The sequence below is a fragment of the Trematomus bernacchii genome, unplaced genomic scaffold, assembly GCF_902827165.1.
Source record: "Trematomus bernacchii unplaced genomic scaffold, fTreBer1.1, whole genome shotgun sequence".
Lineage (NCBI taxonomy): Eukaryota > Metazoa > Chordata > Actinopteri > Perciformes > Nototheniidae > Trematomus > Trematomus bernacchii.
The window spans coordinates 9,521,269-9,545,061 of NW_022987547.1; the positions used below are offsets into that span (position 1 = coordinate 9,521,269).

At 39.6% G+C, this 23,793-nt stretch overlaps 1 protein-coding gene across 6 annotated transcripts; it reads right to left on the reverse strand.

Moving 5' to 3' along the window:
* Positions 1-171: 171 nt before the first annotated feature.
* On the reverse strand, positions 172-19,909 carry LOC117476809 (ceramide transfer protein-like). 6 transcript variants are annotated; one of them, XM_034123569.1, is made up of 18 exons: positions 19,281-19,909; positions 17,459-17,593; positions 9,904-10,020; positions 9,684-9,749; positions 6,964-7,071; positions 6,709-6,847; positions 5,553-5,636; positions 5,018-5,166; positions 4,590-4,682; positions 4,415-4,501; positions 4,217-4,309; positions 3,555-3,650; positions 3,179-3,311; positions 3,014-3,084; positions 2,788-2,916; positions 2,534-2,663; positions 2,076-2,212; positions 172-1,967 (listed from the first exon to the last, which is right to left on the reverse strand). In XM_034123569.1, exons 1-17 carry the CDS (start codon positions 19,389-19,391, stop codon positions 2,085-2,087), a joined length of 1,869 nt encoding a protein of 622 aa, XP_033979460.1. In that variant the 5' UTR covers positions 19,392-19,909; the 3' UTR covers positions 172-1,967; positions 2,076-2,084. The 6 variants fall into 6 exon arrangements, with proteins under 6 accessions (XP_033979460.1, XP_033979458.1, XP_033979461.1 ...); XM_034123567.1 differs by having other exon boundaries at positions 9,672-9,749; XM_034123570.1 differs by having other exon boundaries at positions 6,709-6,844; positions 19,281-19,907.
* Between the last annotated feature and the right edge of the window lie 3,884 nt (positions 19,910-23,793).

Sequence of the window (23,793 nt, forward strand, 5' to 3'; positions counted from 1 at the left end):
TAGGTACTTTATACCACTAACAATGGTAACACGTATGTTGAAAAAAGGTTGTAGTGAGTCAAAAACATCATAGTATATATGTCAAATATCCATACATTAATTTCTATTTCATAAAAAAGTCTTTATGCCTGTTTTCTTATTACATGAACAAATGACTCCAAAAATAAGAAATGGAGGATAAACTTATTTATTTCACTTTTTCAACAGGGCAGAAGTGCAACGCTGTCACAGTACATTTGTAAGTTGATCCCACAGCATTAGTATGAACAAATTATTTACAAAAACATATTCCTAATAACATTCATTTTTGATTTAGAAATGTTAAGGTGAAAGCGCTTTAGCCTTTCTTCGTTCCACTTGGCCCAGAGGCTGAGTATCATACGGCTCACTCTCACCCACATCACTGCTAGAGGCTCTAAAATCAAACGCTCAAGAAGAGACGGAAAAAAATAGCAACAAATATCATCGAATTAACCCAAAAACAGAAACATTTTGTGCTGTCCACTGGTGGAAAATAGTACTAAAATATATTCAGGTAGAGCTACCGATGCTTTACTTTGAAATGCTTTACATGGCAAATAACTAAGGAAGTGAAAACCAACTTCCTCTTAAAAGTGTTATAATATTTCCATATCAGTGTCAGTCAACTCAACGTCAAATAAGGAATGATAAGTACACCATTCCAATATTTTTTATTTTATTTAACCAGGAAGGTCTCACAAGTGTAGATCCTTACTGAACTCTGGACTTTGCACCTCCACCTTTGTCTACATTTTTACACAATATACCAAAACCTAACTTGATTTCAGTATTTTCTTCAGTAGCAAATGTTGTGACGCACCCGAAATGTGGAGGAGACGATGCTGATACGGAACTTAATTTGAAATGTATCTCAAGTAATACTACAACTTGTAAAAATATCCTGCTAGCCCTCGGTGGGAAACCCAAATTAAGTGTGCTCTGTTTCATTCAGTAAATTTAAATGGACTCCTTGAGGAGATGATTATAAGGGGAACTCGGCCACGAGGCACTTCACTACTGATTTTCCTTTTCCCCCCATCTGAAGCTAGATTCTCCTTTTACACCAAGGCATCTGGGCTCAACAACGATGTGACCTTCAGAGAAATGTTGTCTATTTACAACTTAATAAACATTCAAAATAGGTGCTATATGACACTACATCATTGTACAACACAAATATAAAGCCGAGCAAACAATGTACATTAATTGTTTTTTTACATTAAATATATGACAAACTCCTGACGCCTCGTCCCTCCGTCAGCACCACCAGGGGGTGTTTTCATGAGAGGGACGGGGTCAAAGAGGTCAAGTCTTATATCATAGGGCTCATGGGAAGATGACAGCCCTCTGGACTTAATCAATCAGTGATGTTAGCAGCTTCAAAAGAAAGCTGGGGAATTACTTGAAATAAATCAACAAAAAATAGGAGCTATAAATTGCAATAAAATATTTCCTTCTATTAGCAAAGATCTGTCTGTTTCTTTTTATAAACTTCTTATAGAACATACATACATTCATATATTAATATATCTGTTAGAAACACGACAAATCCTTTTTCTACAGGAGCATGAACAATGGCCGCTGCATAAAAAACTTGCATGGGGAGGCGGGGCCCCCTGCTGGGTGCATTCATCACAGGAGACTACTCTTTAATGAAACTTGAAATGATCTATTCTGAATAACAGCCATTGTAATGTCTCTTGAAATGACGACTTGTGATATCACAGCGAGGTTTCAGTTGCCTCACGAATATTGTTTTATTTGAATGCCGCCACCAGAGGGCAGCATTTTGACCCTTCCTCCCCCTATAGGAACTAACTTGTAGCTAAAAACTGAGAGGGAGAAAACCACTTTACAAAACGTGTTGGGTAGCAGCAGAGCAGCAGTCAGTCTGAAGACACTGGATCCTCAAAGCCTCATACGCGTTTCTGTCCTTTGTCTCAACACTGGAAAGATAAAGAAGTGTCTTATTATCATTTAGCAAGGTATGCATAAACGGAGATTGAGATGTGACGGGTGAGTAAATAAAGTGGACGAGTAAGCTGCGGTGTTACCTGTGCGCCTCAGAATAAGATGGGTTTGCCAGCAGTCTTCTCCTGGACGTAGGAGGTGAAGCGCTTGAGGAATTTGGGGTACTCCCTCTTAGCCACGGCCCGGAGCACAGAGGCAGGGGCCCAGCCTCCGGGGTTCACTGCACACACACACAGGAGAGAGGTTTAACAGTGGCGCAAGTTTTATTATCATAATATCATGATAATAAGTCAAAATGGCTTCTTAAGAGTTTTCCCTTACTATGTCAACATCGCATATAAAATGTTTTATCAAAATACAGTCACTCGGGTGGATGGTTACAAAATAAAAACAGAACTAGGAGAAGATATTTAAGACTGGTACATTCCAGACTTCAAAATGCCTTTTTGGAAGACACTTTAAAGAGGTTTCAAGAGCTACAATCAGATGATCATTAACCTCAACTGAAGACAAAATACTTGCTAGACGATAGAAAACACACCATTGGCGACGTAAGTGATTTTGCACATGATGTTGTCTCTGCTGATCTCTTTATCTCCCTCTGGTGGGCTGACCAGGGTCTGACAGATCATGCCGATGTTGATTTTGGCACGGACACATTTGTTGGAGGGCTGTGGGACAACAAGGTAGAGAATTAAAACAACATGATTACAAATACAAATACAAATACATTTCAATAAATATCCTTGCATGGTGTCAGGATCCTAAAGTGTATCTGATTGGTTTATGGCTCACCTGAGCATCGTCGTGATCCACAGAGAAGTTGCAGACCAGCCAGGTGTCGGGGTCGTTCTCGTTGTTGGCCATGATCTTCCTCATGGCGGACAGGTACAGCACGTCCCTCTGAGAGGCCGGCCACACACGCTGCAACACACATTTTTATTATTCAGATGCAAGAGATCATATAAAACAATCTTCCTTTCCACTGTTGAGATTTAGTTTGAGATGTCGTAGCCCTTACCTTGTGCGTTTGATAAACAATTGCTGCGTTTTCTGACAGATTCTCCACAACATTGAAGTTTTCAATGGTGGCTGCAGAGGGAGAGAACGTGGGGATGTTTCAGTTTAGTAAAGAATGGGAAGAAAACGTTTTAAAGCAGTTCAGATTGTTAGTGAGAGGACTTACTCTCCCAGTCGTTGCGGTAGGCCGTGTCCCAGAAGTAGTGGCAGACCTCGTGTCCAGTCACCCCCTTCACCGAGTGTGTGGCCTTCAGCGGGTCCAGCACTATCCCGTTCTCTTCCACCTCTCTCCTGTACACCTGAACACACATTTCAACATGCGTATACATGTTATATGCTTTGATTTGAGTGCGGCCTAATAGTCATTACACTTACTTGAAACAATATTGTATTAATTTAGCAAAATAATGGATTAATATGATCTACTATGGGATCTAAATTACACTTCATTCAACTTTATTGTCATTGCACAGATTACAACTAAATGCAGTCTTCATCCAACGAGTAGGATAAGTGCATGAGGTTACAGTCATTCATCATACCTTCATTTCTCCCTCTTCTACAACCAGCTGCCAGTTGGCGTCTCCACCAACATCCTGCAGGGAGTAGGTCATGTGATTCTGCACCATCTCCTCCACCTATAACACAGGGACAGGGTTAGAAGGAGGATGTGAGTGAAAACTTGAACCATGGGAATTGGCATAAACACTGCTAGGCAACATAAAGCAGTAATGAAATACGTCCTAGTTTTTGTAGACGGACCAACATGCCAGAGCTAACACTGGGGGACACAAAGCTTCAATGTACCAGGCAGGACTTTATTTCACTTTGCTGTCACACATCAGACCTGGTGGCACATTGTTTTTAACCTTCAAAGTTATTATTTAGGACATATGTAAAATGGGAATTCATATTTCATGCTGCTGTGTTACTGGGGTGTAAGCAGTCACTGGACAGTTACCTCTGCGCTGAATCTGTGGACCTCGTGAGGGACGCTGACTATGAGAGCGGGGGTGGACTGACTATGAGTCTACAGGGAGGGTAAGAGCCAAGAGGATGATAGACCAAATAAATGAGGAAGTGGAAGAGAGAAAAAAAAGGATGTGATTTCAAAATGAAAGTGGTGTGTGATGACAATGGAGGGAATTGCAGAAATGGAAGTGAAGTGATGTGTACAGTTTTAGCTGGTGAAGTATCTGATTACCTTGTTAGCGAATCTGTGTGTGCCGGTGGTGGAGTAGACGTCTCCGGGGGGGACGGGGCTGGATCTCTGCATCCTCGTCTTCTCAGTGTGAGACTGGACACAAACAAGCATATTTTAAAATCAATCATGTAAGCAAGAAAAGCAAACCGTAGAAGCGATCATTCTTTTATGATATACTGCATCTGATCCTTAGCGTACCTGTTCCTCTATTTTGTCCTGTCTGTCGAGAGCAGCTTCCACTGCATCGAAGAACTCATCCTCATTGATGAGGCTGTTAGGACCCTCCTGACAAATCAAATGAGAGAGAACATGTTACTTACAAAGTTCTCACACAGCCCAGACTCTTGCCACTGCATGATCAAGAAAACTCTACCTCATAATCTGGACCTCCAAAGTGAGACTTTGTCTTCAACTCGTTCAGAGCTGATTTGTAGCCCTCCTCTATTCTTCTGCGCTTCTCCATCTCCTACACACACACACACACACACACACACAGTCATTAATGGAACAATATGTGATTTACAGTATGACATCATAAAATGACCGGTCAACAGAAGTTAAGAAACATAATACATTTAAATACTGACAGTTTTCTCTTCTTCAAAAATATTCATCTTGATGCTTAATGTCCCTGTTTATGTTTTGGCCAATGTGACAACCCATGATGCCAGATACAAAGTAAACACATTTCAAACACACAAAAAGATTATTATGGTCTGACAAATATATATGTAGGAAATACAGGCTTTAAAATAAAAATAAAAATAGACGATACAAGGCCAAGATCCAAATGCTACACACCTTATCCAGTCTCTTCTGCCAGCTGTCCTCTCTCTTCACCATGAGGTCGATGCAGTGGGACAGAGTGGCCAGGATCCCAGCTGTGGTGGCTTTGAATGTGATGGCCTCCCCCTTAAAGTCTATGCCCTTAGGACTCAAGGCCTGGAACACTGCACAGAGGAGGATCATGGGAATAAAACAAAATGCTACTTCAGACAAACACCAAATCTGTACAGTGCATGGTCACATCCCAACATCATATTTGACATTATTTTTACGTTAATTGGCATCACATTTAAAAGAAATTCTTGCAAACATAGGAATATATTATAACTTGCAGGAACACAACAGTTTTAAAAGGTGCTACTACATATTTTGTCAACTTCTTCTTACGAGAACATATATTTCAAAGCAGTTGTGGTTAGTTTCATTGAAACATTTTTGTATTGTGTTTTTTTGTCTGTGCTGTCTCAATAAATAATAGATAATGCTCTTTTCCAAACGTTAAGCCAGAGAGTCATGAATATTTAACGTTATAGAATTCTGTATTACTCACGCTTTTCTTTGCTGCCGTTGTTATTGTGCAGGAACTCTCCATCTGTCCTGGTGTTGGGGAAGTCATCTTCATCATCCTCCACGACTGAAAAACAGAGAAATAAAGATTCAGATAGGGAAGGCAAACGAAAACACACCAAATAGGTAGCGATACCTAAGCCTATTCTGGTAGGAGGCTAATGGAAGTAAACCAGCGTTACAGCGCATGGGAGCGCCTTGACGCTCATTCACAACTTCAGCTGCAGCACAGAGCTCCGTCAGGCTGACAGAGCTCTGCCTCACCGGACAACATGACAATGGTCTGTTTTCATCTTCAGAATGGAGAGGGAGAGAGGGGGGGGGAGAGAGGGAGGTGAGGGGAACAAAAGCAGGGCTTCATTCTCTGTGCTCATCCACGGGCGCCCAGTGCAGGCTGCCGTGAGCAAATGTTCAGCCTGCCAACCCGGGGTGAGGGGGTTTGGAGAATAACTGCTGACTGAGTCACAAAACTCAGACACACTCCAAACAAGTCAGTCCAAGTTTCCTCTAAACTGCATATATTTCCATAATATATACATGGAATATTTAAGGCAGAGAGTCACTTAAGAAACACCATTGTCTTGTTAGAACCACGTTTTGTGATCAGTTACCCTGGTACCCTGAATTTGCTAAAAAAAAGTTGAAGTAAATACTCTTGTGCTGCACACTTAACCATTCCATTATTTCCACACATAGCTGATTAACCAATGCAAAATCTCTGTGAGGAAATAAACCACGCTTTAACTTACAATCATTTTGATTATATCATATCTATTGATTACTTTCTCTATGTCAATTTATTGTTATGTCTATAACAAAGATGACAATATATTTTGTGCAGTCTTCAAATCGCTTTAACAAAAGAAACACATTTTTTTTGTATATATAAGACAAAGAAAAAGCATAAAATCCTCACGTTTGAAAAACTATAATAATAAATACATATTTACCATATTTGCTTGAAATGTCCAAAATAGAGAATTATTTTTCAAATGTTCAACTAATTTATTAATTTATAATCATTACTACTCCTAAAGAAAAACAATAGCATAATCTTCTCTTCTTATATCAAATCACAACATTTGAATATATATATATATATATTAATATGAATAATCTGTTCAAAGTAGTGGTCTTACTTTTATCCCTCTGCAGCTCGTCCTTGGACACGGCGTCTGAACAGCCATCAAAGTATTTCTGAAGCGTGTCCACCTGTCTGCACAAGATGTCTCTGAATGTCTCCATCTCCGCCAGCTTCTCCTTCAGGCTGTGACCCTTCTTGAGGCAAATAAAGAAACAGCGGTTAGGTATTTGGTTTATATTTCCATGGACCACAATTACACCATTCCATGCCAAAGACCTCAGCCAGAGTAAACATTGAGCAGTAATCTCACCTTGAAGGAGGATGTGGAGGTGGCGGAGAAGCCGCTGGTGGCCGATGTGAGCGACAGCATGGAGCCATGTCTCCGCAGACTGGACTCAGAGCCATACCCAGAATCAGCCTGTGTGAAGAAAGCAGAAACAGACATGGAGACACGTTAGCAATGTCGTCACAAAGTAGCCTTATTTTATAAAATTCCGTATAATGATTTATTTAACTGCTGCAACTCAGCTGTGACTTATTAAGCAAACCATGTGACACAAAACAAAAGGTCAACTACAACTAATCCTTCCCCTAATCTCTGCTCTAGCTGTTGCTCTGATAATTGTCATGTTCCATCTAGTATAGTCATTTAAACATATCAATGATGAATCTAAACTTTATAAAAGTATCTTCTCCTCCTTCTCCAACCTACACTACCAACCTTCAAATCATGATTATTTTTTAATTGACTGGCATTTCATCCTAATATGAACACATGTTTGAAAATCCTATTAGAAACTGCATAAACAGCTTGGCAGAAATTCCTAAATGTTGTAAGCAAACATTTTGACAGTATTCGTTGAGCTCAGCAGCAGCGCAACATGACACGGATTCAGTGACCATGGCAACGCAACTGAAATATCCAACAGACTTCCTGTAAACCTGCCCGCTTCCCCTCCCTTATATAACAGCCCAGCCTCAAAATAGATGGCTGGTGACAGCAGAGAGGAAAGGTGCAGCAGCACAGAGAGGGAGCGGGGGAGAGGAGGAGCAGAGATGCCTTTCCCTTTAAGACATCATTTCAATTGCAACCACCAGGGGGCAGGACATGTCAATGCACGTGACGAGCATTTGTGAGAGCTTGGGGTTACTGTCGGTCAACGACAGGAATTAACTCCGCCTGTGTTCACATAGATTTCAGACAGCACTGCTTGCCCTTTAAACCACATTCTGCTGCCCCACTGACTTCATCAGCACAGATTGCACTATCTAACTGTTTGCATGAGGGCTGCTTAATCTGGTTGAGAAAGACTGAGGTTTTGTTACAGCTATACTATTTGAAAAATGCTAAAATAAAACTGGATTCATGTAAACATTAATCCACTGCTCCCGTCAGCATTTTCAACAGTATGTAGGCAACAAAATAACCAACATTTACCAGTCAAATGCTGTTAAAATATGCATGGGCTAGTCGATTTGCATTACTCAGCAGACAGTAAAACAAGGGGAATCTATTGAGTAGCTGGGAACATTTAAAAATACAAGCCATTCGGCCGGTGGAAATAATAAATAACATTGTTATATGACGGAGTAGAAATATTCACACACATGCACAGGCCTTAAAGATGCATGCAATGAGGCAAACAGAGTCTCTGAGTGAGTGTTTGTGTGTGTTTAAGTGTCAGGTGATTACATCCCAAGTGCACTCACCCTACTGACTTTGGATAAAACAAGATATAAAGCCTGGAGCTGATAAAAGAGCTGCCCTGAGTAGAAACACACTTATCCAAGACACAAAGCTCATTTTAAGTGATAAGAAGCCCACATAATAACCATAAAATATGGCCTTACATTTCTGTCACTGCACATTTAAAATACAACAAGCATCGTTTTCTTTACTAGAGATGGTATCCAAGAGACAAGTGTTGTTGTAAGATGTTTCACCGTCTCCAACTGTGAGAGTAGTAACTGTGGTGTGTTGTGTCTCCTTGGAGACGCTGGAGTAGTGTTGGTTTCGAAAGGAGAAGCAGGGCCCTCTAAGAAGAAGAGGTTTTGGTGGTGACTCATTGTGGGTGGGATGGTGCGAGTGCCTATATGAGTCACAGCGGCTCCCCTGTGCTGGGATGAGTGAGTGGGGGGGGAAGAGGGGGATTTCCCAAACTGAGACCAGAAATGAGCATGCGTGTGTTTTGGCAGACAGGCTGAAGGTGTGGTCACTGCCAACTCCTCTTCCCAGTCAGACAGACTCGCAGCTCTTTTCAGTTTAAAATAAGTTTTGTTAATGTTGTGAAACCATTTCCCTCTCAGCCTAGGATGAATCCTAACAACATAAACAATCAACTACCAGATGACACATGGGGTTGTTTTCAACATCAACGCAAGACAGAATTTACATATTTGATGGTTGGTTGCTGTTTGTATATAAACATTTTGTAGGCCTTTTTTTTGTTGCATCTATTGTTTTTCACTCAGCAGTAGGGGTTGCAACCCACTTCCTTTGTCCTTCACACTAACTGAATACAATCGGTGCTACACCCTGCACTTCAAGGTTTTTCACAGCTCTGAAAGGTTGTGATTCAGCCCTGGGAAAACTCACATTGTACTGATATTTACTGATACAAAAATCAGAGTTAGAAAAGCATTACTGTTTTCACAACTTTCACAGGAATGTCCCCAGAAAATCATTAAAACAGGGTTATCTGTTGACAGTATTCAAACAGCTTTCTCAGCAAGTCTTGACACCCTTTTAAAACCCGTGTAAAAGGTCTGTTTGAAAAGGGATTATCTAAACCTTGAGTTTACCGTTAGTCCAGGGTTAAGATACATTTCAGCCAAGGGTGCCCTCTGTTAAAAGCCTTAACAAGAGTCATGCACTAATAGAGAACCATCCACCATATAACAGTTCACACAGCATTTATGCTTTTGGAAAAATCTTAGATGGAAGAGAAAGGAGAAACACAGTTGTAACTAAACTGTGTTAAAGATGAGTGAAGCACTCAGTAAGTCCTGCAGACTTGCCAACAAACGCACCAGCGGTGGAGAGATGAATATTGTTCCCTGGATTCCTCCCTTCTCTCTCCTCCCTTCTTTGATACTCTAATAGAAATACACACACACACGCATACAGTGAACACTCACATCCACAAATACAAACCTTGTATTTTGATACTTTGTGACAAAATGTGACAAAGATTTGGATTATTTTGAAACCAGCAGTTTGTTTTCTGCTGTGTTAATGTGCATGACTTACCCTGTGCAGCTCAATGGAGTCGATCCACTGGTGTCTGTGCTCCGGGTCTGCTGCTCTGAGGTACCACACACTGTCGTTTACAGTGATGTCCAGCCGGCACTCGTCAAACTCATGAGGCTAAAACAGAAGAAGGACAGGGGACAAAAAGATTAGTCAGTTTACATTGAAAATATGCCGCTGTAAATCCTTTTACCATCAGTATGCTCGACATCTGAAAGTTTGAAGATACTGGAGAATTCTAAGAAATAGGGCCTGCAAACTAGATTTTTTTGTTTTGCTTTAGTTCATGTTCTTTCAGCAAGGGGAAACGCAAATCTCTTTCCTGCTCAGGAAGAGCAGAGGGAGGCACTCGTGAGAGGTGACCACCCGTGTAAATTGTTATTTAAAATGACACTGAAATAGCAAACTGCTTATCTCTCTCCTGTTCGGCAAAAACAGGAAACATGGCAATCCATTGTCACAGTGATGGGAGTCAAATGTAGTCAATGTAGGCTGATCTATATATCTCAGAGATAAAGGGCAGAATAGAGCGTACTATAAGAGTGTAGCAGAGGCATAACAGCCTTTACTTTCAGACACTGTCCCATAGGAGGAGAAGTGGCAGATAACTGGCCTTTTAAGGCAACAAGCAAGATGGAGCATACTCCTAATATCCCTCCAGTGTACCGTCAGCGCTGTGAAACTGCAGCGCTGGCATGGCCATTAACCAAGGACTTTATGTGTGTGTTGGTTTGTGTGTTTGAGAGTGCAGGGATGGAGGGAGCGGTGGGGACAGCAATGGTGTTTACCTGTGCGGTATTTACCTAATGCATTAAGGACAACAGTGAGTCCCAATGCTAAATCACTCTGAAGGTCTAAGCACAGGCAAAGCACAGCTCGCTGATATATGACTGAGAGTCTGGCTCAGAGTAGCTGAGGACACAGCTCGAGAAGCACAAAGAGATGGAAAAGACTGAATGAGCAGGAATGCCAGATACTGCGGCTGAACTGGAAGCAAAAAGAGAAATCACTTCAGAGAAGAGACCTTTACATTCCTACGGTGGCCACAATGCAGTAAACACATCTGGGATTCCTTTCATAGTGTATCTGTACAGCACCATAAGTCAAATAATTGACTCTGCAGGGCCAAGAGTCTGCAATGTTGCAAGAAGCACTCATTTCACCAAAGGGCACTTTAAGTGAAAAATAATTAGCGATTGAAATTGACTGGTTTGTTTAATTGATGCATTTATAGATTTTTTTGGGTTCAATATTGAAAAATAATATTCTAATAATACTTTATTGATTAATCCTGTCTACCAGCCCTTTTTAAGATCTATAAGATAAAAACAACCTACATGTTATTTTCCCTGAGACAAGCAAAAACAACACGGGCACATTTGATCATTAACCAAAAGCAAGCTTGCAATCTAATATTACCCAGAGACACCCCGAGCCCACAACATTACGGAAGATAGTATTACTCCTGTGAGTTGGCAGAGTAATAAATGTCCCACTATGGTGTCTTTAAAAGAGGTTTCAGTGGAGGAGCGGGACTTGGCTCTGTTGCACGACACCTGGACGGCACTGAGGACAAGACCAGATGCTCTGTGTCAATAATGCACGATATGAGGCCGAATGCTGAAACCTTGCCAAACCAGATGCTCATTTGAAAGTGACCAGTGGTATTTGCATACAGTCAACACCAGTAGCAGAGACAGAGAAGAAGAGGAAGCACAAGCAAGGAAGGAAACAATGTGATGAATCATATACCCTACATTTGTATGAGGAAGACCAAAGGGCTTTTGGCTGATTGTTTTTAATACAATTGTACAAAGTTTGAATACAATATTCTAAAAAAAAAGAATATAATAAAATGTCCCTTGCTGCAATGGCTGTACTACACGAATATAATGCGAGATGAAAGAGTGCTGGAGTGTGCAACGCAAATGTTGAGTTGGTCAATGAGTTTGTTGTGTCATTTGGTTGCTAGGAAAGTGGGGAAATGTGTTCCTCATGATCACCTCCGGACGGCAGGGTCATGGGTATACTGACTGGAAGGCCTGTTTGAGAAATGAAAGCCTGCACTGGGTCGACGAAGGTTACTGGGATCCAAGGCTACGGTCAACAATAATCCATCATAGTAATGACATTTTCGCAGCCTTGCACAGCACAAGATGACATGCTGATATCAGCCTGGGCAAAAGAGAATAAATGAACTGTATGGAGTTTTTTTTGATAGTGTGTGTCTTGTGAATCCTTGTGTTGAACCAGATAATCAAATTGTGATGTAAATCTAGGTCAATAAGAATGATGGATCATTTCTGCTGAATTACTTTCCAACAGGCCTGACAAGCAGGTATAAAGAAATAGATGGAAGGATATTTTAGATGCGCTTGCAGCAAATCAATATTTTAATTATTTTGAATAGGAAAGGGGAAAAGCGAATACCGATGCAGTAATTCTTTATTGTTCCATGAAGGCTTTGTGCCACAATGTTACTTGACAATGATTTTCTTTAAACTATTTGGTACAAAAAGTAGACTATGGATAAAAATACATTTATTTTTTCAGCAACACTGTTTAGGTGCAGCATCCATGTGATGCTTAGGAGACAATATGTTGATCACACAAAGGTCTTGCCCACAAGCCTTTTATTCCTAGGACTCTACTCGTATTATTGTGTCTTGTTTGTTTTGGATCGCTTTCAACATCAACATGATCTCATAAAGGAGCATGGTAGGGGGTAACAAGACTGGAAGGAGAACAAACATCTGATGAAATGATCTACCAAGAAACATATTCAGTGTTTTCAGCAAAAACACGTGGGTTTGCTATCCTGGCTCCAAAATGGTGGAATGAGCTCCCCATTGACATCAGGACAGCAGAAAGCTTACACATCTTCCGGCGCAGACTGAAAACTCATCTCTTTCGACTCCACTTCGAGCGATAGAATTACTAACAAAGCACTTATATACTAATAAAGGACTGGCTTATCTAAAGCCAGTTGAGTAGCACTTGAAATGTTTTGGCTCTATGAAACCTGATGATTCTGTTTTCTTCAAGTTTGTATCTTCTTGGTCGCATGCACTTATTGTAAGTCGCTTTGGATAAAAGTGTCAGCTAAATGTAATGTAATGTTTTCCTCTGTATCAAAGGGTAGCAAGTAATATAAATGCCAAAATCATGATGAAACAAAACAGTGTGTGACATTGTTTATCTATTTTCTCTAAATACAAATGTATTACTCTGCCTAAAAAATAAACAAGCCCTTCTCTCCTCTCCCTTTCAACTCCAGCTGGTGTACGTGTTCGTAGTCACACTCTCCAGAAGTGAGTGGATGGGAGCTTCCCGAAGAAAACCTTTAGAATTTTAATACACAAAAAAACTGATGGATTGAAAACAATGCAAGCAATGAGAACCCTAACAACGTTTTTAAAAGACCCAACTGGATTTTATTTCTATTTCTGCCATTTTAAACCTCATAATTATTCTCTCTGCACAGGAGATTAAGACAAATATAGTATCTTGATCCATCAGACCTGGAGCCAGGAACATCTTTATGTTCACGCCGGACATTAAAACGGGATCCCATTGGCCTAGTGCAGGAAACACTGACTCACCAAGAGCTCAGAGTGCAAGAGGAAAGGAAAGGCTAAATAAACAAGGATGAGAGAAAGGTCTGTCGTGCCCAAGTTTGTGTGTGTGCATATGTGTATTAGGTTTTTACCCTAGAAATGACCCCCGATGAAGAGGAAGTCACATGCTTTGAGGAAATCGTAAGACAGCACGAGCCTGACGTCAGTCCCAACGCTCAATTCAACCAACTTGACCATAGGTCTATTTGTCTGTTTTCCTATCTCTTTGTGACAGATACGGAGAGGAAAGCGACAAATCATTGCATCCAGTGACACGGCCTTGAAGAACTCCAAACAATCCTGCACCAAATTAAAGCTAAATGTGGAATTACAACTAGGACAGTGCATTCTTTTTAACCATGGATCTACAAATGCCAATGGTGGTAAGCAGCCTTCGTTAAGAACAGTCTTGTGGAGGCCCATTTGATCCAATAGACAACCCATACGCACCAACCTGGAATAGCATGACAAGATAGTACATGTTGAAGTCAACTGTCAACACAGAGTTTGATGGTTTTACTTGTTTGCTAATGAATGTAGAGAACGGTTCACATTAGACAATGCGTCAACTGTTTTTAAAGTGAGTAAGCGTATGTTTCGATTGAGGATATTGTTGATTTGCTGGTTACACACCAGATATGATCGTTGCAACACAAAATGGCATTCAATTCAATGTTATTAAGTTCCTAGTCGTGGAGATGGCTTCAACAGACAAAGAGGATGCATATGACCTACCTACTATATCGTGCACGAACAGGTGGTGGACACAATGAAAAACAATGCACAATGCAACCCAACCTAGCAGCTCTGCAAGTAATCTTTCCTCATAGTTGATACTGTGTCAAACAGATATTTCCAGTTTGTTGAAATTTGAGGCCAAAGTTTAAAGTATGGGACGATTACATTTATTTTATTATAAGCTGTTCTGTAGCTTAGCTATTGTGTTTCCAACCTACTAACAAGCTGGGTTAAGCTGGGTATGATGGAAACCTGACATTACATTTCCGGCACTAGATCAGTCATAAACAACAAAGGATCTTGTCAATTTGCTATTTTGAGAAATGCTTCCGAGCACTTGCTCTGGTTGTTTTGCAATGAAGATGTCCCAACTTCAATTACAGGTCTACCTGGGTTTCTTAACTTTAGTGTCCTGACTGGAATGAGTAAATGACTCATAGTACAAACCACAAACTTCCCTCTGAACTTAATACTGATGCGCACCACATGCACAGAGCCGCAATTATCAACCCACAATATATTAGTCGATTGACAAAAAATGTATCAGCAAATATTCATCTTTGACTGGTTACAACTTCCCAAACTTGAGAATTTCTTCATTTTTTGTAATAAATATATCATAATGAAATGCATTAGTATGGACAGTTCAGATCCGAAGATGTGAACCGCCCCAAATATTGACAGGCATTTAACCATTTTTTTCCTATTGTTTTATGCAAAGTGATTTATTGATGAAAATGGAATTAAGTTGCAGCCCTAAAGCATACAGTATAATCAGAAGTTAATCTTCTTTGGGAGCTTTTGTAGAACATATTGTACCCCTGTGTTATTGTGAGTGCCATGAGTAGGGCTGCTCGATTAAGGCAAAAATCATAATCTCGATTATTTGGGTCAATAATTGACATCACGATTATTAAAAACGATTATCCATTTACTTTGAAAACAAAAAATGTGAACAGTATGTTTTTAACAGTTGATTACCCTGAACTTTAAGTATAATTCAACTGAAAAAAAAAAATTATAATTTAAAAAAATAATAAAAAAATAATCGTTTTATTTCGATTATGTTGTTTTCATAATCGTTGCAAGCCAAAATCGTAATTGCGATTAAAATACGATTAATTGAGCAGCCCTAGCCATGAGTGGAAATTACAGGAAAGAACAGTCAAAGAGAGTAATACACTTTCTGTTCAAAAAGTCAATAATTGTCTGTCTGTCTGTGCCACCACCAGCTATAGCTTTTTCATATTGACTCCCCAGAGTTTTGAGGCATATTTCCATCGGAATGAGAAATTACAACAGTAGCGTCACATGGAGGTTAATATTTACACAGGCTGGGAATGGATGAAGCTGAACAAATACAGTTAATAGCAAAGCCTGCTTTCTGCTGCCTGGGAACAGTAACTTATTCATTTCCCTTGTTACTGTTATAGAGAGACACAGACGGGGTTAAGTCAATGACTGACCTGGGTTCCCATTGAAACATGGAGACAATGTGAACATCCAGCGTTATAAACTGTTGACACATTTAGATTTATTTTCCCTGTGAGCATAGTGTGGCAGCCTCTTTCCTAATCTCTTAGGCAGGATAATATTAAATGTCTGACAGAAATGGGAGTCTCTGCTTCAACATATTGGAAGCTAAATCTATCACAGCTCCACTTTCTTGGTCTATCCTATGCAGTGACACAGCAATACTCAGTCTCATGATGAAGTTCTCAATAAAGCGTTACCACACACTGTAGCATGTTTTTTCAAAACTACAACAGTCACCTGATAGGCAGAGCAGAACTTGTCACTCCTAATCAGGAGTTCTATGCGAAAATACGTGGTCACCTGCAGTTGAAGAAGATGTTTGAGAAACTCAAGTGTAAAGGTCCTCATCTGATTAGAATCGTCTACAGCGAGTCAAGCCTTAGGCCTGCACATTGATCCAGGAAAGAGCCAGAGTCCTTCCCTCATGAATTTAATGGAAACATATGGTGGATTCCTAACATCTGTATCACATCTAATGCATCATATATCAAACTTCCCAAAAACCCTGTAGAGGCTCAGAAAGAAAAGAGGGAGGCGGGTAGTACACCCATGGAAGAAGAAACAGAAAGGTGTTTGATCTTTAGATTGAAGACATTTCCAAAAAGAAGTATTGAAACTGTGTTTTTGTTCCTGCTTCTTCTTAGTTGTTTCAACAAGCAAGTCTTACAAAATGTATTATGCAACACCCAACTGAAACGTTTAATCTATGAGAAGAAAAACATGTTTTTCTTATGAGTTTGAACAAAGTATGCAATGTGTGAAAAAGGTGAAATTCTGTGAATTGTATACAGCGGGTTAGTTGCTGAGCAGACAAACAGACAAAGGTGATACCTCTGCCAACTTTCATGCAGATAAAAAAGCTTGTGTAAGTCAAGATAGAGTGAGTTCATCAACTAAGGGCACAGCACAGCACACTATTCTTGAGCGGATTTTTAATAATTAAATCTTATTTCCTCAACTTGCTGACCTGATTATTAAAAGCTTTACAAAGCATCGTCAACCTGAATACAAAATAATTGAGTCAATGACAACGATAAGCTGTATAGTAGTTGTCTCGCTGTAATATGGAGGATATTATAGCTAGACAACTACTATAAGGATAAGGTCAAGTGACTCCAGAGAAAGACTCAGCTGTCAGTTACTACTATCCAATCAAAAGCAACAATGCAGACCATTTGTTGTGGTGGAAATATTTCCACTGTGGTTATCACAACAACGCTACTGATTGCCTTAACACCACACCGCCTGGCTGTAAGCCTTTTTTTTTTTTCATGGGAGCTAAAACTAGAGCAACACAGTACACAGAAAATCAGCTGAGGCTGTAGGTGAAGTGACACACAAGGGTAGTTTGTCACCAAATTTGCAATTTAAATAAACATCCACAGAGCATCCTCTCAGGTCTTGAATAGCAGAGGATGGGTGCCTCAGTAGGATGCGTGCCACAGACGATTTGACTGTTTGTCGGCTTAATAGCGAGAGTGATGGTTCCTCTCTCTATTACCAAATGTAACTCTTGAAAATGAAAGCGTAAATTCTTGTATGACATATTGAAAGGGCCAGTATTGCACAAACAAAAGGCTGCTTTGAGGAACACAGAACTTATGTCAAATTCATTTTAATAAGAAGTGTGCTGTTTTGTGAAAAAGAAACTCAAGGGTACTTACAGTAATCACAGCTTTGCTAAGGCAGAGGGAACCCCGACAGCCATACTCAGTCTCATCCTGGGACTTGTAGTAGCTCAGTGTGTTGTTTTTCAGGACCACCCAACGGTCCTGCCAACCATGGATGTAATTTGTCCACTGGAAAAGAAAGCCCTTTAATCAATATCTTAAAAAAAGATACAAACATTAGCTCAAATATACATATATTAGCTCATATATATATATATATATATATTACATTACAAATATCAGTTAAAAATCTAAAAAATAACTTTGTGTTATTGCACTTCTCAGAAGACCTATTTATGAGATATGACATGTAGGATTTGAGGATTTATGATGTGTGCAGGGCTTGGTATAATTAAAAAGGTGAGCTTTACTGGATGCAGATCTGCTTAATCTCCCAATATGCTTGGTTAGCGGGTCAGCATGCAATCCGTTTAGAGCCAACCAGTGTACAGTGACATTAATACCACATTAGCTTGCGAGCAGCTTAACTCATTAAGACTGTGTTCATTTTGGCCAAAACAAGGTCTTGCACAAGTGAGAAGAAACATATGGCCAAATAGGTTACCAAGATTTGTCTAGCAGGAGACTTAACTGTCTGTTTACCCAAGAAAAACAGGATTGATGAACAAGAGCTGGTAGTGTTTGTTTTTTTACAGAGTTAACAGACGGTGTTTACGAGTGCCAGAAACCCAGCAAAAGTTTTCCTGTACCTTGCATATAGCTGTCAAAGCAATATTAAGACTGAACATGTGCACAATATAACACGTACACATGTTGGTAGTAGTAGAAAAAGCATTGAAATATTCAGCAGGCTTTATGTGATCACAAAGTACATTAGGGAAAAATACAAGCTGTCCTAATTATCAATAGTGGTGACATCATTGTGCAAACATGGCTACAGCTTACTGTGATCACCATTCACTTGAATATAACTGGTGCACAGCAGCTGTCAAATTAATATAACAGGTATACAATGTTACATGTACAAACCTGGAATAAGCTATCAACTTTTACCTACAACAGTAAGTGAGTCTATCTTAGAGGCTATGAGCTAATGTAGCTAGCTGCTGCATTAAATACCCCGCTGTCCAATTACAAAAGGGGGCTTTCCTTTTGCCTCAGTTGGGATTACCGGTGTAATATTGCTGAGCAGCAATGTGGAAATGTTGACAGGGAGAAAAGGATTCTGGATAACCCCAACACTCAACATAGACATTCTGTGATTTGTCGTAAAGCATTCCCATTATCACCTCATTTAACCCTGATATTCAGACACCTCCCTGACAGTTAAGCCCTCAGGATTTAGCAGTGACACTGATCAAGCGAACAACATTCAGGTTAGCCCAAAAACAATTACTTACCTTTAGTTGTCTAAAGTAACTAAGTAGTCGTAAGTAAATGTACTCAAGTACTGTACTAAAGTACTGTACTAAAGTACAATTTTGAGGTACAGTTACTTAACTTGAGAAGGTAAATGTTTTTGCTACTGTGTACGTTTACCCCACTACATTTATGTAGTACCTTTAGTTACTTTGCAGATTTTGTTAAATTATTTGAAATATAAATCAACATTTACATTAGATTTAAGTTACACCTGGAGTAACATTCACAATATACCTTGCAGTATACAAAGTAAAATTAGCTGCACCTTTTACTTGAGTAACATATGGATTGCATTACTTGTACTTGAGTATTCCTACACTGTGGTACTTCTACTTTTACTTAAGTACAATATCTGTGTACTTCTCCCTCCTCTGCCCTCAGGACTTGGCAGTGACACTGATGAAGCTTACTAAACCAAAAAAACATGACCCACCTTACTGAGGACTCCGCTTAAATCGACAATCCCAATCAGATGTCCAGACTCATCTCTGGGCTCCACGTCTTCCTCGGAACCGGAGGAGTTCCAGCTCTGGTTGTCTGACATGTTCTCGATGCTATTCAGCTAGTATAAACCGATACTAACTTGGCATATATAATGCTCAGGTGAGTTTAAGCTGACAGGACCTGAGTGAATAAGCGGCAACAGTTCAACGAATCATGTTTTGGTATTATACACCGACTAGTAGCTCTGAGGTTAACCCAAATAGAAGAAGCTAGGTAGCAGCCACCGAGTAGATAAACGACGGTAAGGTAAGCTAAACAGATCGACTCATGTTGTGGTTAAACAGGTAGCTAAGCAGTGTCTGTAACGGTAGCTTAACGTCGAGTTAAGTGTCAGAAAAGGATGAAACGCAGATAAATGTGCTCTGGCTAGCTTCAGCAGTGAAGCAGGTAATCCGTATCTGACTTTCAGAGAGACGGTGCGGCAGTAGCAGCGGTTGTTGTTGGTGCTTCTTCCCTCTGTTGACTGTTGACAGCTCTCCCGTTCAGCGCCATGTTTCAACTGACGTCTCGAGCTTCTTCTCGGTGGGTTAGCCCCTAGCGCGTGTTCCAACTTGTGTGGTGCGCAGGGGCGCTGGCCCTGGTGACGTCACCAAACACCCCTGCTTAACTGGACGCAGGCCCCGCCCCCTCCTCCAGTTTACAGTACTGAAAATAGACTGAGGAGCACAGGAAAATAGACCAGAGTAAATTATGCTCCAGATTCATGTTGGTGTTCAACTATTTTTGCACTTTTCAATAATATATATCTCTATCTCTTTATATAAATGCACAGCACTCCATAATAAAATTGTATAATTGCAGTTTGTCATATTTCAATGTACTTAGTTCTTTATATATTTATATTTGGTGTACATATTTGTTTAATTATCAACAAGGCCTGGGACCCACACTGACTTTTACCCCTTCCATAGACATTATGTATTAAATTAATGCAAATCATGTGAGAAAATATTTTAATCATTTTAATATTGTGAACCCTGCACATGCCTCTGTATACTTTGCACGTTTCTGTTCGATCTACCTCTTTTAAAATCTGCACAGCTCTCCACTTTACATTCCATACAGTACATGTTTTATTTGTATTTTTCATTATTGTCATATTTTACTGTACTTAGTTTTTTGAATATTTATTTTTTAGAAAATACTTTTTTGGGGTAGTATTCGTTTTTTTAAGTTGTTTCTTTTTTATTGTTATTTTAGTCGTTCTCTGACAATTTAATTGTTCTTACTGTGTTTATATATGCACCATACACACCAAAGCAAATTCCTTGTTCGTGTTAACCTACGTGGCAATAAACCTGTTCTGATTGTGGTTTCAAGTTACCTTTAGTACTTATTTCCTACCAACACAAACAAGAAGTTATAATACAGATGCAGTACAATTACTCGATTAAGTATAATTTTGAGGTACTTGGACTTTACACAAGTATTATTATTATTATCTTTTTATGCTGTTTTATACTTCTAACTACACTACAGAGGCAAACATTGCATTTTTTTAATCAAATACATCATTGTCACTGGTTACTTTTTACATATAAAAACAAATGATGCAGTACCATGGCCTGCCCTACTGCCTATCTACACAATAGTATTAGAAAGTACCATAACTCCAGATTGATTGAGTGTGTATCCAAAAAAATAAGCAATAATCAAATTAATAAAAAAACAACACATTTTCTCCTTTCAAAAATAATCTTCTTATCCTTAAAACCTTTCACCCTCTTCATTTTTATCAAGTGTTCGACGCTCACAAGGTCAGCTAATCTGCTTCACCAAGATAGTGTCAGTGAGGTGTGATTACGTTTTACTGACACTGTTCATTTGGCAACACATATTGATTATACTGTAGGTGCTAAACTAAATATAGGGAAGGACAGTTCGGTCCTGCAAGTGACTTCAAATCAGTGAAGAAAGCAAAGACAATAAACCTAAATACGAGAAAAAACGCTTGTGTGAAATAACTGAATATACTGTCCGAAAGTGTTGTCTTCAGATATGGCTATATTTCGAATCAGCTGATTGAGAAAATGTTTTTTCAGCGCCTTTAAAAGCTGTATATTCTGGGAAGAAACAGTTTATGCACCTTTGCACTAAAGAAAATGTAACTGTACTGCAGTCGTTAACAAATCATACCTTTTTCCTACACTGGGGGGAATATTTTCCGTCAATTAAATCATGATGAAATGAAGCACCTCCTTTTCATAATAAGGGCCTCCTGAGCCCAAGAAGAACCCCTGAGAGTTTCAGATTCACTTTACCAACCAGCGAGGACCGCAGTCAGGATCAGCACTTAGTGTAGAAATCTATGAGGTCTGTCCACAGGAACATTAGCAAATGAATGTGAGGTCAAACATATTATCCACTGAATACTCTATTTATGTATCCATGTTTTCATGGGTTTGTTGATCGCTGCTAATATCATGGGCTTTTAACCAGCCTGCACTCATAAATCAGAACATGTTGCTTGATTGCTTGCAAACAGTACAAACGTGTGCTGGTTTTCTTCAACAACTTTCTTCTCTGTTTGTTATAATGAGTGAAATTAATTCATAAAGTTTTTCCCTCTCTCAACCTTCTTTCCATCCTTGACATAAGCCTGTAGGCCTGTACTTATCTGAGAGTCATGTGATAATCCTTGTACGATTTAGCACATACACACTTCTTATAACACAAACATACTCACCCTGTCTCCTGATATTCAAACACCCGTGTTTCAGTGAGTAACCGGCCAGGAGAGGAGAGGAGAGCTTTCAGACATGTCATGGGTTTTGTGAGTGTGATGCACTTGAAATCATGAGACCTGCAACTGAAGAAACCACAAGACTTCCATTAGCTCCACAGTCCAACTCTTCTCTTCCAAGGAAAAGTCTGAGTGGCAGGAAGTGAGAGGCTTCAGTAAATGTAACATGTTTTTGAATGCTGAGCTCACTTACCATAACTTTACTTGATAGAAAATGAACACAAGAAATGTGTTAGTGGTCTCTGTAAATCAGACATGAGAGAACACTAAAGCAAAGTGGTTAAGAAAACAAGACAAGGCCTTCATCTTTCACACTAAAATCACCCACAGCCTCCCCTTTACTGCACATTTAATCTAAAAACAACCTGACAACCTGTGGTACACCCTGGGGAAGGCTGTGGAAATAACTGGTTGTTTGACTAGATCAGATTTAAACAGGTGATTCAATCATGGTGTCATAGAAACTGTTCGTTACCTAGTGAACTGTGATTCATTTAGAAGCCGGGAGCCAAGGATCATGACTCAGGCAGGGCTGATCAAGCAGTAATGTGATTAAATCACATCCTCGTCAGCAGCTCCAAGAAGGCAGAAAGGAAGGAAGCAGCTTGATTGATTACTTTACTCCACATTAATGTCAAACACTTCCTCATGGACATGAGTATTACAACAGAGTAAACTTAGATAAAGTTGTTGCTATGTTAATAACCTGACAACCACTGATTTAGAGTGGTTTGGTTGCACTTACAGTTTATATAAGTCTCAGAGTGGTGAGTATTTCAAAAGATATGTATGAGTAACAGGCTATTTTACACCAGCTGCATGTGGACGTGACTGCCGAGCAGGAGGACCGTCTCAGGAAAAATCTTGTGTAAAGAAACCCTCAGGAAATGTTGGACCAGCCTTCTTAACTTGCTGAGCCCTCTGCTGGTGGCCCCTGCTGTTAAATGCATGCTGTAGTGTAGACAATAAAAACATTGTGTGTGTGTGTGTGTGTGTGTGTGTGTGTGTGTGTGTGTGTGTGTGTGTGTGTGTGTGTGTGTGTGTGTGTGTGTGTGTGTGTGTGTGTGTGTGTGTGTGTGTGTGTGTGTGTGTGTGTGTGATAGAGTGGCTTTATCTCATCAAGCTGCGGCAGCTGTGACACTAATCCTGAAACCAAAACATCCTTTACTAGACAACTTGGAAACAGTTGCCAGGAAACCAGGAGGAAGTGCTAAAGTTGTGAGTGTGGCTTAATTGAACGGCAGAAAATGCCACCCAGTTAATTAGAAAAATGTATGCATTTGATATATGTTCACTGAGTCAATATACTTATTAAAATCGTTGAGCATATATCTTGAAAGTAAAAAAGGACAACGTATTTTTTTTCTTAAGTTGCATTACATGTCTGTGTTATAACAATAATAATAATAGTTATTAAAGTATATATTATATATCTCGTAATATAAAATATAATAATGTCCATACAAATAATATTAGCGACAATAGCAAAAATACATGTATTCATATCGTACTTTCTGAAAATGCACAAAATGTTTTGCAATAAAAAATAAATAAATACTAAACAATCAAAAGATAGAGGAGCAGCGCCCTCTGCTGGCTGAGGCTAGTACATACAGCATCATCACTAAGCTGCTGCAATACAAAAGTCTTAAAAATACTTTCAGCCACTTTATACAAAAAGCATAAGCCCCAAAGGTAT